Here is a 14,103-nt window from a genome sequence, read left to right on the forward strand (position 1 = left end):
AATTTTAATATGTACAACTAATTACACATTTTTCTAGCAATATTCTCTAGGCCCCAACCTTTTTACTAGTACTCTGAACATGTCAAAAAATGACATACTGCTTTTTATTTAGCTAGCTATCATCACCTCCATACGGTCATCACTGTTTAGAACTTTAGTTTCTATCTATTTTAAAAACATAAAACACATGAATATATTTTCAGCCAATAGCTAATTAAATTTTCCAATATGTTTTAGCAGTATCTGTTACAATTTGCTATTTTGCTTGAGTCCACCAAAACAATACCGTTCTTTTTTAATCCAACAATTAATCTAATTTGTCAACATGTTTTATCAATTTCATTCTAAATTTTGTTTTCTTTTATTTTGGATCCACTCCTTCCTTCTGGGCTCACTTCTCTTCCTACTAAAGAATGTATTTTAGCAGTTCTAGTGAGAATCTGGGGGTGATAAAATTGTTTTGTTGTATAAAAATTTCTCCATTGTGTCCCCCCTTTACTGAAGGACAGTAGACTGGGAGAAAGGAAAAAAAGAAAGAAAGAAGAGAAAGAAAAGAGAGGAAGAAAAGAGAAAGGAAGAAAGAGGAGGAAAGAAAAGAGGGGAGAGAAGGAAGGAAGGCAGGCAGGCCAGTATTTTTTTTATTAAGCCAGATATTCTTCATTGCCTTTCAGCCTCTACTGTTGCTGAGAAATCTGGTTACAGTCTAATTATCATCCCTTTGTAAGTAACTCTCTTTCTTTTTAGAAGCTTCTAAGATTTCCTTTATGATCTGCAATGTAATGTGTCTAGGTGTGAACATATTTTTATTTATCCCATTCAGTACCTGCAGTGCTCTTTTGATCTGAGGATTCATATATTCCTTCCATTTTGGAAAATTCTCAGCTATTATCTCTTTACCTATATATTCCCATTGGTCTCTCTGTTCTGTTCTGTTGGATGTCCTGTTAAATAACTCAGTGACTTATGACTAAGGTAAATGTAGAGTAAACAGAAAGTACAATTGCATATCATGCTTCCTTTGACATTTAGCTTTCTGAGTTCTTAGACCAAGTCAATCAGAGTTACAAATTTATGGCAAAGCCTATGACTCTAAGCCTTTGTGGTTATAATAGTAGATAATAAGTATATGCAAATCACTTCCTAGATAAGCTCTTAGTAAAATGACAGGAGGAATAAAGGCCATTCTGTTTCCTTTGGAAAGGGTATAGCTTAGAGCCTCTGAAATGACCCAGTGCAAAGGGCCACAAATGATTAAGTGGTATTTTTTGAGTGCTTTTAGAATGATATAGCTATTAGTAACGAAGTATCCAATTAACAGTAGCCCCAATAATAGAACATTTTATATCACCCAACAAGGAGTCTTGAGGTGCAGTATCTCAGCTTTTTGCTCTGCCATCCACATCTTCTTTGCCATGTCTCTCCAGTGATTACAAGATGGCTGCAGTGGTTACAAACGTCATATTCTTCCACCTACACATCCCATGAAACATGAAGGAATGGGATGCAAATATATTTCTCTTGCACGTCTTCTTTTTTTTAGGGAAAACAATTATTTCCATAAAGACTCCTTTCCTCCACCAAAATGATCTTTTTATATTCTATTGGATAGAACTGGTCACAGACTGACCCCTACACCAGAAACAGGATAAGGGGAATGGAATTAGCACTGGCTTAGAACATTCAAAATACATTCCCAGGATCTGAGCATACTGCTGCCTATACAAAATTGCATTTTTTTGTTTTTTTCAGCAAGGAAATGGGGGAGGTAACTGTTGATCCTATGGAAATACAATAGTTTTCTCCACCAAGATCACAGAGTCAAACTATTAATTTCTGTTTTCATGGAAAAAGAAAAGGAAGTTGGCCCTTCTCTCATTTTCTGAATCATTGCTAAAAATAAAGAAAAGCAAGGTGACTGGAAGTTTTCATAACGTGGAATCATATTGACTATAAACTCTCAAGCAAAAAACCTGATCCAACAACCAGAAGACCTGAGTGTGCCACCGGTTAATTATGGGGCCTTGGGCATATCACTAGGGCTCAGTGCCCCATCTACAAAGTAAGAAAGATTCGACTAGATAAATTGCTATTAAGTCACTTCTCATTTTAAATTTCCATAAGGCTTTGAATCAGCAGCTAAGTTATATATGATGATTTTGAAACTAAAGGTAACTTTATAGCCAAACTTTATAGCTCATAAGCAAGAATTGCACTCTATCGATTCCAAAGAACTAATGTGGCTTACAAAAGAATTTAAGAGTAAGAAGATATCTAGGAGACATTCAAGCTCACCACTAAGTTTGGCTAACATAATTATAGACACATTCTTTATGGTGAATCTATCTGGGAAGAACGTTTTTGAGTGAGTCTTCCCCAAAGAGCATTACTAAGTGGTCTGGGAAGGAATGCGTTCTGAAGCAAAAATGAAAAATCTGAGAGATGCTGGATTAATCACATTTAAGTAGAGTTCTTTTATCACTGAGTTTCATAGAGGATTCATAATGCTCAAGTGCACTGTAAATCTCTAAAAGAGAGATACCATCTTCCAACTTTAATTTTGACTATGAATCCATTTTTCATAGACCATTTAATTATTCTCCATTTAAAAAATAATCATATTGCCTTACCTTTATATGGAGTTGGTACAAATAACAAAATATTTTTAAAAATATCATCTGTTAGCTATATGAAAATCCTTCCTTCCCAAACCTTTTTTAAACTGCTTTTTCACAATTCTGACACAGTTAATTATAAGATGCCAATTTAATAACACTATCCTAAAAATAGAAAATAAACAGTATGTAAAATCTACATATGAATTTAGCCACATATACTAATATAATAAATATTAAATGATGCAAACACTACTTTAGTATTGTAAAGATACAATATTATAGGCAATGTACTTTTTATTCATACTGCTTTAACTTGTTTCTCAATGATCATTCTGAGCTCACCTTTTTGAAATATTTCATAGAATAAATGTTCAAGGAAACGTACTTGGAGAAATGTTAGTTCAAGCTATTTTTCTAAATGTGTTATAATAAATAGCAGATGTGCTCAAACTCATTTAAAAGAAAGAGCAAGAAGACAACAGTAGGGAAGAGCAGGGAAGTTTTTACTGCTTATAAAAAAAAGTCAGTCAACAAGGGATTCCAGGCAGGAGTCACACTAAAACAGCTGGCAGACCAAAATCTCAAATTCTAAAATAACCTTTGTAGAAACTAAACTGGGAAAAATAGGAATAAGTTTCCATTCCTTTGTCATGGAGATGGGTATCACCTACTGAGAGAACCAGCTTGCTGCCTGAAGCACAGTAGAAATGGCAGTTAAGAAAGAACATAGAAGAATTCAGGAGTAGCTGTCAGGGGATCAAACCAGTCTGCGCTGGTTTAGTAGAGGAAAGCAGCCTTAAAACAAAGAAAAACTGATATAATATCTATGTCATAGGTATGAGTTCTCATGGGGGTGAACAAGTCATCATCTGCCAATGAGCATGTAGGACCAGACGTTGGCTTCTAAGCCTTAAACATTTCAATTATCTAAGAACCAGGAAGAATGGAAAATAAAGCTCAAGATAAAACCTGTCCCTTTGACAGTGTTTTAAGTAATAACAATAAGAAGATGATAAGATATTTGTTAAGCTGATACTTATGTCTATTATTTCACAAAGCCCTGTGAAGTAGCTTTTACAAAAAAGAAAACTCAGACTAAATGTTGACTAACTGCCCAAGTTCTTGAGAACTTTGAACAGGTCATGGAGAGTGTTTTTGGCACGCTAATTTATGTGTACATTATGGATGGGTTGGAGGAGACATCAAAGGTTAGCAAAGTAAAAGGGTATGAAACCAGAATGGATTGGCATGCAGACACACCCAGTTTGCCTACCATTTTCATTTTCGTTTCTTGTTCAAACTAGAATGTTGTTAATTTCCATTTAACAGTGATTTAATAGATCTCTTTATGTTTGTGTCTTTCTAATAAAGAATAACTTTAGTTAAAAAAAAAATTAAAGATAAATTTCCCTGATTTTGTAGCCTTACCTATCTGCCTAACTAGACAATATTGCCATCTAGTGGCCTAAACATACTACAGCTACCACTTCTGGGGGGGGAGCAGGGGTCCTAACAGGGCTCTAAGGGGTGTGTCCAGCAAATGCAATGTCAGTAGTGATGTCAGGCCCTAGCAAGGGCCCACAAACGCATCCAAAGCAAACATGTGCTGACGTTTGATTAGAGAACCTTCCACTCTGGTCCCAAAGCTTTATTTAATAGCTTCACTGAGAAAAATTACTGCCACCATTGAAACAAGGTTTTGATCTGCCTCACTTACTTATTTCCTTTTCTTTGAACTTCCAAGATCCATTTCTTACTCCTTTGTTCACCTTCCTGATTGAAAATACTTTCCAAAATTTCTCTCATGTTTACATAAGAATGTTGCCCAAATCACCATGACCAGGTAAAGAAGCAGGTGTGAGTTGCTAATGATGATCAAGAACTCAACAAAAAGTCAATCTGTGTCTTAACAGAGACCCAGTATCAGTCCTAGAATGAGAAAAAAAGATCTAGGTTTTGGTCTAAACAAGATGAGGATTTAAGGGACAGGAAAATAGGAATAGGCTTACAAGATTGGAGCAGATGCAGTTTCAACTGAGGTTCCCAATATTCTAGAGATAAATAACCTTAGCAAATATCCCTTGGGGCCTCTTCTTTAATTAAAATCAGATACTCACTGCTTGTCCTGATTTACTGGAAGGCTTATGTAACCCTTGATTCTGCAAAAAGGCCACTTATTGAAACCACCATCAACATGCTGGAAAAGCATGGAAAAGCATGGATAAAGAACCACACCCAGGACTGGACCGCTGTCAGGACACCACGGTGGGTTCTTGCCATGCCCCATCTCTGACCCTATAGTTAAGATCATGAAGGATGTGAGAGTATAAACAAAACTGCTGTTAAGTCTTTTTTAGCCCATTTTTGATGAAATAAGTATAGAAACACAGAACATCAGTTTAGATCTGTTTGAATAAAGACACAGAGGAAAAACTGGAAGAGGTAATTTTCAGAAATCCAAATACAGTATGTGCTTCTCCAAAATTTGCATCAGAGGCTGAGTCATGCCCATGCAAACGGATCTTAGTTCAAATTCATGTCAGAAAAATCTGGAACACACTTACTTCCTTTATGCAAATCTCCTAGGAAAGCAGTCGGTTCTTACCTATAATAAAAAGAATCTCCACTGCAATGTCACTGACTGTTGTGCTCCGAGTCGTGGACAGGTCATCATTGCCAATAAAACACACGTTGTAAGGTACGGTCACGGCAACATAAAACGTTGCCAACAAAATAAGCCAGTCCCAGCCAGCTTTAAAAGTGCTAAAATGCAAAAGTATGAATTTGGACTTTTTTGCATCCGAAACTTTATACTCCGGAAATGCTGGTTTATCTACAAAAACATTCTGTGGATAAAGACAAAAGAAGAGAGGGGAGAAACACAATATTAGAAACAAAGATCACACAGCTTTAAACATACACTCACTAAAAGTGACTTTTAAAAGTTGATGATATAAAACACCTAAACAACTAAAATTGAGCAGAGATCATTGTTATAAGTAAGAGGGACGGGCAGAGTTTAGTCATGACTGTTAAATGAGTAATCTAGATTTTGTTCATTAAAAATCAAAAATCCATTACCTAAAATGTCATCTAAAAACATCCACAGTTGTTTAGTAATCCTACATGCATTATAAACACAAAGATGAGTTTACATTTCTATTGTTATGGGTACATTTTGTATAGTCATAGTTTTCAGATGACAGTCATTATCCAAAGAATATATTTGACCTGATATTCTACTGATGACAACAAAGGTACCATTTTTTTTCCAGAAAGGATAGATACATGGACAACGTTTTATTGTAAACAGCAGTTTACATTCTTTTCAAAATATAACTAGGTTGTTTTAACTACATGCATTTTTGCATTGTGGTTGTTGGTGAAGTTTCAAGTTGGGATCCCAAACCTCATTACCTAGACTAACAGAGGTGCATTTTGACATTGGCCAGACCTTGCTAAGACAGTAAAGTGAGAAGCAGTTACTTAAGGGTTATTATTCAAGTCATGGAGGAGAAAGGTAATGTTCGCTGTGCGGCTGATTAAATGTAGAATAGCTGAAGTTTTTGATAACTGCAAAAGCACTTCACTTTGAAAGCAGTCCAAATTGATGAACAATTCTGCTATTGCTATGAGACAAAGGGAGGCCCAACAATAGTGTGTGTGGAAATTTGACAAGCCTGTGACCAGGTTCTTGCAGACCTTGCTTTAACCTCAATTAATGAGAAATGCAAGATAGGTAATGGAAACTTAAATTTGAAAGTTTAGGTAAATTAACAGAACAGTTAAAAATTCTAGAATACATGTTACTTGTAGGTCACATTGGTGTTTTTTTTTTGTCTCAGTCACTGAGAGAAGGGCAGATTAATGTGGTGTATTCAAGGATCCCTGAAGTACCTGAGGATTCAAGAAAGGTTCAGAGAGATCAGGAATACTTAGTTCTAAGTGATGACTATCAGTGACTAAATAATTCTGTTACCTTGATATTAATGCACACCTTGCCTGGCATGTCCCTTTGGTAGGCATTCTCAGAAAGTGTTTCTACTTCCTGTTAATATTCTCTGTCAACCCACCCAGGGACCTCATAATGCCAGTACTGCATGGTGGGGCTGCCTCACTACTTCCAGATGGCTCTTTGATGCCCATCTGCCACTGCATCTATATTTCATCCCATTCCCTGATATTTTGTTCTGTCTCTTTGTCTCATTTTCTGGTTTCAAGGAACAAGTTTCCAAAGTGGACTTTAGCATAAAACTGAGAAGATATGAAGTACTCTGTTGAGCTTCTCATCAAAACTCAGGCTGGTAGTAGGTGATGAGGTCTGCAAGTATTAATCTCCTCAAGGTTGGTAAGCACTTCTGTTGCAATAGCACAATATGGATTCTAATATAGTTTTTCCCTAAATATTTACTACAATAAGAAATTATTGGAAGCTATGGGGAATATCTCATTTTCTATCCAAATAAGTTTTTCCTATCATGGTAGATTAAGTTAAAAATTTACCTTGTTTGAGGGAAAAGCCAGGTCTAGGGGTGAGGATTTGGGAAAACTCAAGAAGCAAAGTATTTTCTTTGGCTTACGCTGATTACATGATTCTGTTGCAAAAGTTCAGCAATCATTAGTTATCTCCACAAATCAGAAAATACACAGTTTCATTTTTATAGGCTACTGAAAACACATTATTTCAAATTATTTTAAAAGATACTGAGAATTCAATACATCTCAAATTAGACTTAAATTTTGAAATGTTATTAACTCAAATCCTGCACAGATCTGTAAATAATCACCCGACTGAAAAAAAATAGATGCTCCTCTCCTCCTGCCACAGTATTTTTAGTTTTACCAAAAACCTTTTGAAAGGAAAAAAAAAATCTTAAAACTGTAAACAGTTTGTACACAGTTGCAAAATTGTGCTTTTAGCAGGAAGTAAGAGGGAGGCATATTATTTATAAGCCTCAAACATATGGAGTTCGCCTAAGGAATAATACCACCAACTAGTCTAGGTGTTAAGTTTATATTATTTATTAATTTTGAAGCATATTTCTTCAGTACTAATGGCGTTTTAGCTATTTAACCTGTACCCTATGAATTATTAAAGCACATTAATTAATTCCAATGCCTAATTAAGGTTTCCTAAACTACTTTCCCAACATTTCTTTGAAATTATCATCTGAATGAGCAAGGGGATAGGAAAGTGTTTCTAGTCACTATGGTTGGGTGATCCAAATGCCGTGTATACCTTTGATGACCAGCAGCACAGCCCCTTGCAGGTAACATTATGCATGTGTAGCAGTCTCCTTTCAAGCTTCCAAAGCTCTCATGTGATCTTTACAACATGTGTGTGTGTGTGTGTGTGTGTGTGTGTGTGTGTGTGTGCGCGCGCGCGCGCGCGCGCGCGCGCGCGTGTGTTGGAGACATTTGCATCCTCCCATTCTCATTTCATAGAGTAACAAACCAAGGAAGACAGAAATCAAACACCTTTTCCAAGATATACCAGGCAGTTAGAGCCAAGACTAAAAGGTGTTGCATTCTGATTCTCAAACCTTGCAAATATCTTGATGCGTTCACTCGCGTATGGCTGAAGCACATATTCCTGTTCCACAGAACTGTATCAGAGAAGCAGCAAGGTAGGAGTGAGTCAGCAGCACAGTGGCTTTAAGTCAAGAAGATTAAGGGCTGCTGTTTCTACTTTTGAGATTTTGAGTAAGTTGTTTTCTTCCATTATTAAGATGGGACTAATAAAAATCATACCTAGCACTGACTTGCTGTGACAGTCAAATAATATGATGTACATGAAAGGAATTTGTAAATAGCAAAGGGCTATAAAATATTAAGAATTCTTTTTGTGTGTGTGCCAATGTTATAATATCCAGAATTCCCCCAAGAATGATTGTTTGTCAGTAAACTAACCAAATCATTTCCTTTATTTATTCTCTCTTCCTGGTGTCTGTCCTTTAGCCATTCTACTCCGTTCTCTTTGTAAGGAGAAGGTGAACACGGCCAGTCCTAATTGCACACTTACTTTTTTTCCAGAAGTAAAATGTTACCTGTAGTATCAGAGATTAGACATCTTTAATTACTATGTATTATTTTAATGCTCTTCCCTGATATTTGTACTTCTTAAATGAATAGCAATTAAGCAAATTAGCTAAGTAGTGGGAGTTATGACTTTTTAAATCAGATTCTTAAGTACTGTTTTATACTTTGTTGAATCTAAAGGGAAAAATAGCACACTCAGCAAATGCGATTTAAAGCTCGCTAATACTTGCTGTGTTTAAATGGTTCTCCACTAAAAGCTACAAGATGGTGTCAGCTTTCAGCATTACAAAACCTCTGCATAATATTTGTTTAGGTACTTTGCTGGTTGGCTCACATGGAGTCAAGCCCAGATGTGGTTACCTTTGTTTCTTTATAGAATTTGTTTACTTTCATTAAGACTGACTCGGTAACTGAAGGAAGATGTAAATAGGAACTAGGGGAAGGATCCACAGATAAGTAGTGTGCACCATTTCAAGTCTCTCTCTGGACTCCAGGAAATCAATATGACACCAAGCAGAGGTGTCCCTAGGAAATCTTTATATTAAGTCAGGACAAAAAAGACAATGTGTGACTTTCCACAGCAGTGCATGACAGACAAGTGCATGGTCCTTGGAGTACAAATAATTCAAGATATTGTCCTAGCTTCCCGAAAGAAATCGCACTGAAGCAGAACCAGGTTTGTAACACTATGGTATCAGATTGCTCCACACTCTGGGCTCGTACATCTTTCTTTGTTTACTTCAGAGAAATGGATACTTTGTATGTCTGATGCATGGCTCTGTTTCATCAAAGCATTTGTATGTCAGATTAGGTAATCCCCCAATTTACTATGTAAAAAGGAAGATGCCAAGGGATCCCCTTGTGTCCTAATTCTCAGAATTTCTGGATCTTAAATTGATTACAAAATAGCTCTGGTTGTTTCAATGTGAATTTCTAATGTCATTGGCAAGTTGGACCCTGAATATTTAATCGCCACTCACAATCACACAACACCCCAGATATATTCTGGTGATTCTGCAATGCAAATTAATGACATTAACATAATTTGAAAAATTATCTCGAATATCTGCAACCTAGCAGAAATTATTCTAGGTTTCTCGGTGAAGTCTCCTCGTGCCATGAACCGATTTTGAGATTAAGTGTGATATCCTAGAGGATGTATATCATGTAAAACTGGAAAGAGTCACTGTTTATAAGCACATAAACAGTGCTATGGCTTTTGACAGATAAGCACCATGTTTCTGAAAGCAGAGCTACTATAATTTACTAAAAGTGCAACTGTTTACAAAACTCTAATGCATGGTATGTAACTTTAAATCCAGTGTTTCTCTGTGTGAAATTTTCACCTGTGTTTTGTATAAAATATAAATTTTTTAAATGGCTTACATGATTTTGATTTCATCATGGTCCCCCTGGATAAAAGCATTAAGTGAAATTAGATAAAGTTTAAAATAGATGAAAGTAAAATTAAATTTGAGAAATTTTAACCAACGAACTATGAACGTGTAATATGACTTGCTGTGTCATTTTGTTTCATAAAATGTAACCAGTATGTCTCCACTTGCAGCATCCCTAGTACCATATTGTACTGCACTGTAATAATATTCTAATCTCTGTGCTGTGATAACATTATGATTAAGCACTTTTATTACAGAAATGCCTCATGACTGCTGACCTTTTCCAGTTTGCTCTTTATAGGAAAGCACAAGCCAAAGTGGAAAAAAATAATCTAGGAAAGCCAATAAATGAATAATTGGAGCCTTTCTTTAGCGAGTCAAACATTGCCACCAGGGGAAACCAGCATTCATAGTGTACACATATACCACCTACATTATTTATTTTCAATTTGTTCTTTTCTCTTCTTTGCAGGTGCCCAGAGATGTGATAAAGAACTGCTCGGCTTCGTCTCCGGGCTGAGTCAAAGTGGGTCCCTGCTCTTGATCTTCCTTTGACTTTGTCTGGGGGAAAGTAAAACTCATTAGAAGGGCTCAAAGGGCTGTAGTTCAAGAGAAATAAATAAAATGGTTATATTACATTAAGAAACATTTAGTCTTTATTTGGCCAATTGATCAACATACAATTTCATTCTAAATAATTGTACCTATGTTACAATGATTGTACAACATAAAAAATTAAAAACTATTATCTATCTAAGCTTCACTGCCAAATCTCTCCATTATTATGAAGACTCTCTGATTTCTATCCTTCATAAAAATAATTTGGTTTGGTTGTCATGTCACAGAAGCCCTATAACTATTACTGATGACCACTGTGTGCCAGGCTCTATTCTAGATCTTTAATATTTATTATTAAAATTGATCCTCTTAAATACCCTATAAGATCAGTATTATTATCTTCCATTTACAGGTCAGAAAACCGAAGGTCTAATAACATGTCATATGGTCACATGGCTAGTAAGGAAGAGAATTAGCATGTAAAGCTAGAGTAGACTCAAGTTCCTACCCTTTCCGCACAGAACATAGAACCCCTTAATGACTTCAGTCAATGTTCACGACTGCTGCTTTGTGTTGAGTGTCACATAAAATAATGTGTGTCACAGTCCATCTACATCTCAGTTTGAACTTCAAGTCTTTCAAGGGCTTTAATTATCCTCCATTCCCATGCCACCCCAGCATGGTTTAATGACCAGCAAGTAGGATGTTTAATTCACTGCAAAAGTTTAATCTGACATTACAGTTTTTTTTTTAATTCTTCATCTTTTGCCACATACTTTGAAATCATGTTTAAAATAAAATATGGTACATTAATATAGACTTGAATCACTAAAAGCATATTTAAAAACAAAGAATAATATCAAAAAGGGCACTTTTTATGAAACTCATGGCTGAACAAAGCACATTTTATTATTGCTAAAAGTTAAGATCAAATATTCATGTATTAAATTTTTTGGTCCACACAGAACTCTTGTAAATTGCATTGGAAAATGTAATTATTACTCCAGCAGGGAGTAATTTTGAATATATTTAAATTTGAAATTGCCAGAGTTTGGTAGGAATATCTAGCAGGCTGCTTTTGCAATATCAGTTGGCTTCCAAAATGCCAAGTAAAATTACAATGATAACTATAAAATGGACCAGATTAGACATTTTAACAGTCAATAAGGCAACTCCCTTCTCAGTGGAAAAATCTAATTAATAGCTGAGATTTTCCAAATCAAACAACAGCAATTTTATCGTCTTAGACTCCTCAAAGGGAAAGGTCTTGTTATTGGCTCTAAATGGAAAAAAAAATTCTGTGAAAATTTGTAGTCACAATTGAACCCTCACTAATGATTAGGGTTGAAAACTATTGCACCTACACGATCTAAAATCTCCCAAGCTGAGGAATGAATTTAAAATGATGCTTTTTGATGGCTCCCAACTGAAAAATATTACATATAAAATATGGAGCAACTCATTCTTTAAATATATGTAATATAAAATATTCATTACAGCAATATTTGTAATCTGCATATTTACAAAAATACATCAATATATACATATATACATATAATACACATGTGTTTGTGTATGTAGCTAGAAACAAGCCAAATTTTCATAAACAAAAGAATGTATAAATTGAGGTATAGTCATGACATAGAATTTTATAATCCATTAAACTGGATTTATGTGGGAATTAAGTGAAAAATGAGTAAAATGGTGCCTGCTTATTAACATAGAAACATCTTCAAAACTCAAAATACTCAATATTGAGTATAAAAGCAAGAAATAAAAGATCACAGAAAACAGTAACATTTTTATAATATTCAGATACAAGCAAAACTAAATAACATATTGTTTAGAGTAATGTACAATTGCTATAAAATGATACTAGCTGCAAAAGAGGCTGGGAAATAGAGTCTTTAGTTGAGCTACCATATGCCTTACTAAATAGTATTAATAAAATTCTATTTCTTAAACTGGGTTTTGGGTATATGATGATTTGTAATAATATTTTATGCTGCATGTATTACATATATCATATTTTTAATGTAAAAATATCTCACGACAAAAAAGGACAAGAATAAAGTGATATCAAACCATTTAATGGTGGGACCTGAGAAAATTCTTTGATGGTGGTGGGGATGGATGACCCAGGGTTAAAAATCTGAAGAATGAATAGTTGTTAATAAGACAAGGGGTGTGTGTGTGTGTGTGTGAAAATAATAGGTGTGAGGGCCTTGGGCATAAAGGAGCTCGGCATCTTTGAAGAACTGAAAGAACTCCAGAAGAGTTAGGATACAGAGAATGGAAAGAAGAGAGGTAAAAAGAGAAACTGGAAGGTAGACAGAAGTCAGACAGATCACTCATGGCCTTTGAAGCCACATTAAAAATTTTTCTCTTGACTCTAAGTGCAATGATAGAAGTATTAGTTAGGAAACAGCTTAATGTGCTCTAGCAGAAAGATCCTAAAATATATGTATAAAGTGTCTTGAATAAAAAAAATTTTGTGTGTGTGTGTGTGTGTGTGTGTTTCTCTCTTACTCTTTTCCTCTCCTATCACAGAGCAGAGGTTAGCAATCTAGAGTGGAGGAACACATGAAACTACAGCAAGATTTTAAACATTCAAATGACATAAGAAAATTTGAGTTTTCAAAATAACACATTGACTTGCAATGTGTGAACTGATTAGAAAGAGTCAACAGAGGACTATTCAGGAGCTTGTTTTAGTAGATCAGTCGAAACATGGTGGTAGCTTAGACTTCAGTGGCAGCAGTAGGCATGGGCAAGGCTGGTGCATTTGGAATCAATTTAGAGAGTAAAGTTCCCTGGCTTTGTCACTTAATAGATCATAAAATTATTTAGTAAAAGAGTTCTGAGTGAGACGAGAAAATCTAGGCCTTTCAAGATGTAATAGGCCAACTGTGAGACATAAAAGAATTCAAAAAGGAGAAGCACAAAGGGAGGAAAATGATTAATATGGTGTCAGAATCTAAGGGAAAAGAATATTTCAAGAAAGAGGGAGGAGTTACAGTGTCTTCAGACCTCATTCTGAGTGATTCTACTGAGATGGAAAAGACATCCCATCTATCTCTTATAAGAGGAACAAAGGAGATTGATTGCATATGGAGGTGAACATACAGGGTTGATGGCAGGAAGATGAGAGCTCCTGTCTGAAAGATGATATTCTCTGCCTCTCTCTCTCTGCACCCCATCTTTTGTTTTTCATAACTTTGGGGTTGAAGTCAAATGCTAAGGATGAGGGGTAATTAGTAGGAGTTGATGGTTTGAAGATAGTAAAGAATGCTTGAAATACTTGTAGAGGATGGGAGGTCAATCCCAGTAGGAAAAGTGATAGATTTGTCGAGGAATTTGACCAGTACATGTAAGGCTGATAATAATAAATTCAGAATGGTTCACATTTGCGCTAGTGTAACTTTTATCCCATCAGTTTTTAGCCATTCTGTGTGCAATCCAGAGAAAATGGATTGTAGGTTCTTTTGAGTTTG

The 14,103-nt window shown here is 35.4% G+C and overlaps 1 protein-coding gene across 1 annotated transcript in view; it reads right to left on the reverse strand.

Annotated features, from left to right (window-relative positions):
• The window catches only part of KCNH8 (potassium voltage-gated channel subfamily H member 8), a 347,364-nt gene that overhangs the window by 146,330 nt on the left and 186,931 nt on the right, over positions 1–14,103 (reverse strand). Inside the window, exons 4-5 of the mRNA XM_045555829.1 lie at positions 10,485–10,612; positions 5,221–5,461 (exon numbers count right to left, since the gene is read on the reverse strand). Of these exons, the coding sequence (XP_045411785.1) occupies positions 5,221–5,461; positions 10,485–10,612 (369 nt within the window). The remainder of the gene's footprint in view (positions 1–5,220; positions 5,462–10,484; positions 10,613–14,103) is intronic.

The sequence above is a fragment of the Lemur catta genome, chromosome 1 (genome assembly GCF_020740605.2).
Source record: "Lemur catta isolate mLemCat1 chromosome 1, mLemCat1.pri, whole genome shotgun sequence".
Taxonomy (NCBI): domain Eukaryota; kingdom Metazoa; phylum Chordata; class Mammalia; order Primates; family Lemuridae; genus Lemur; species Lemur catta.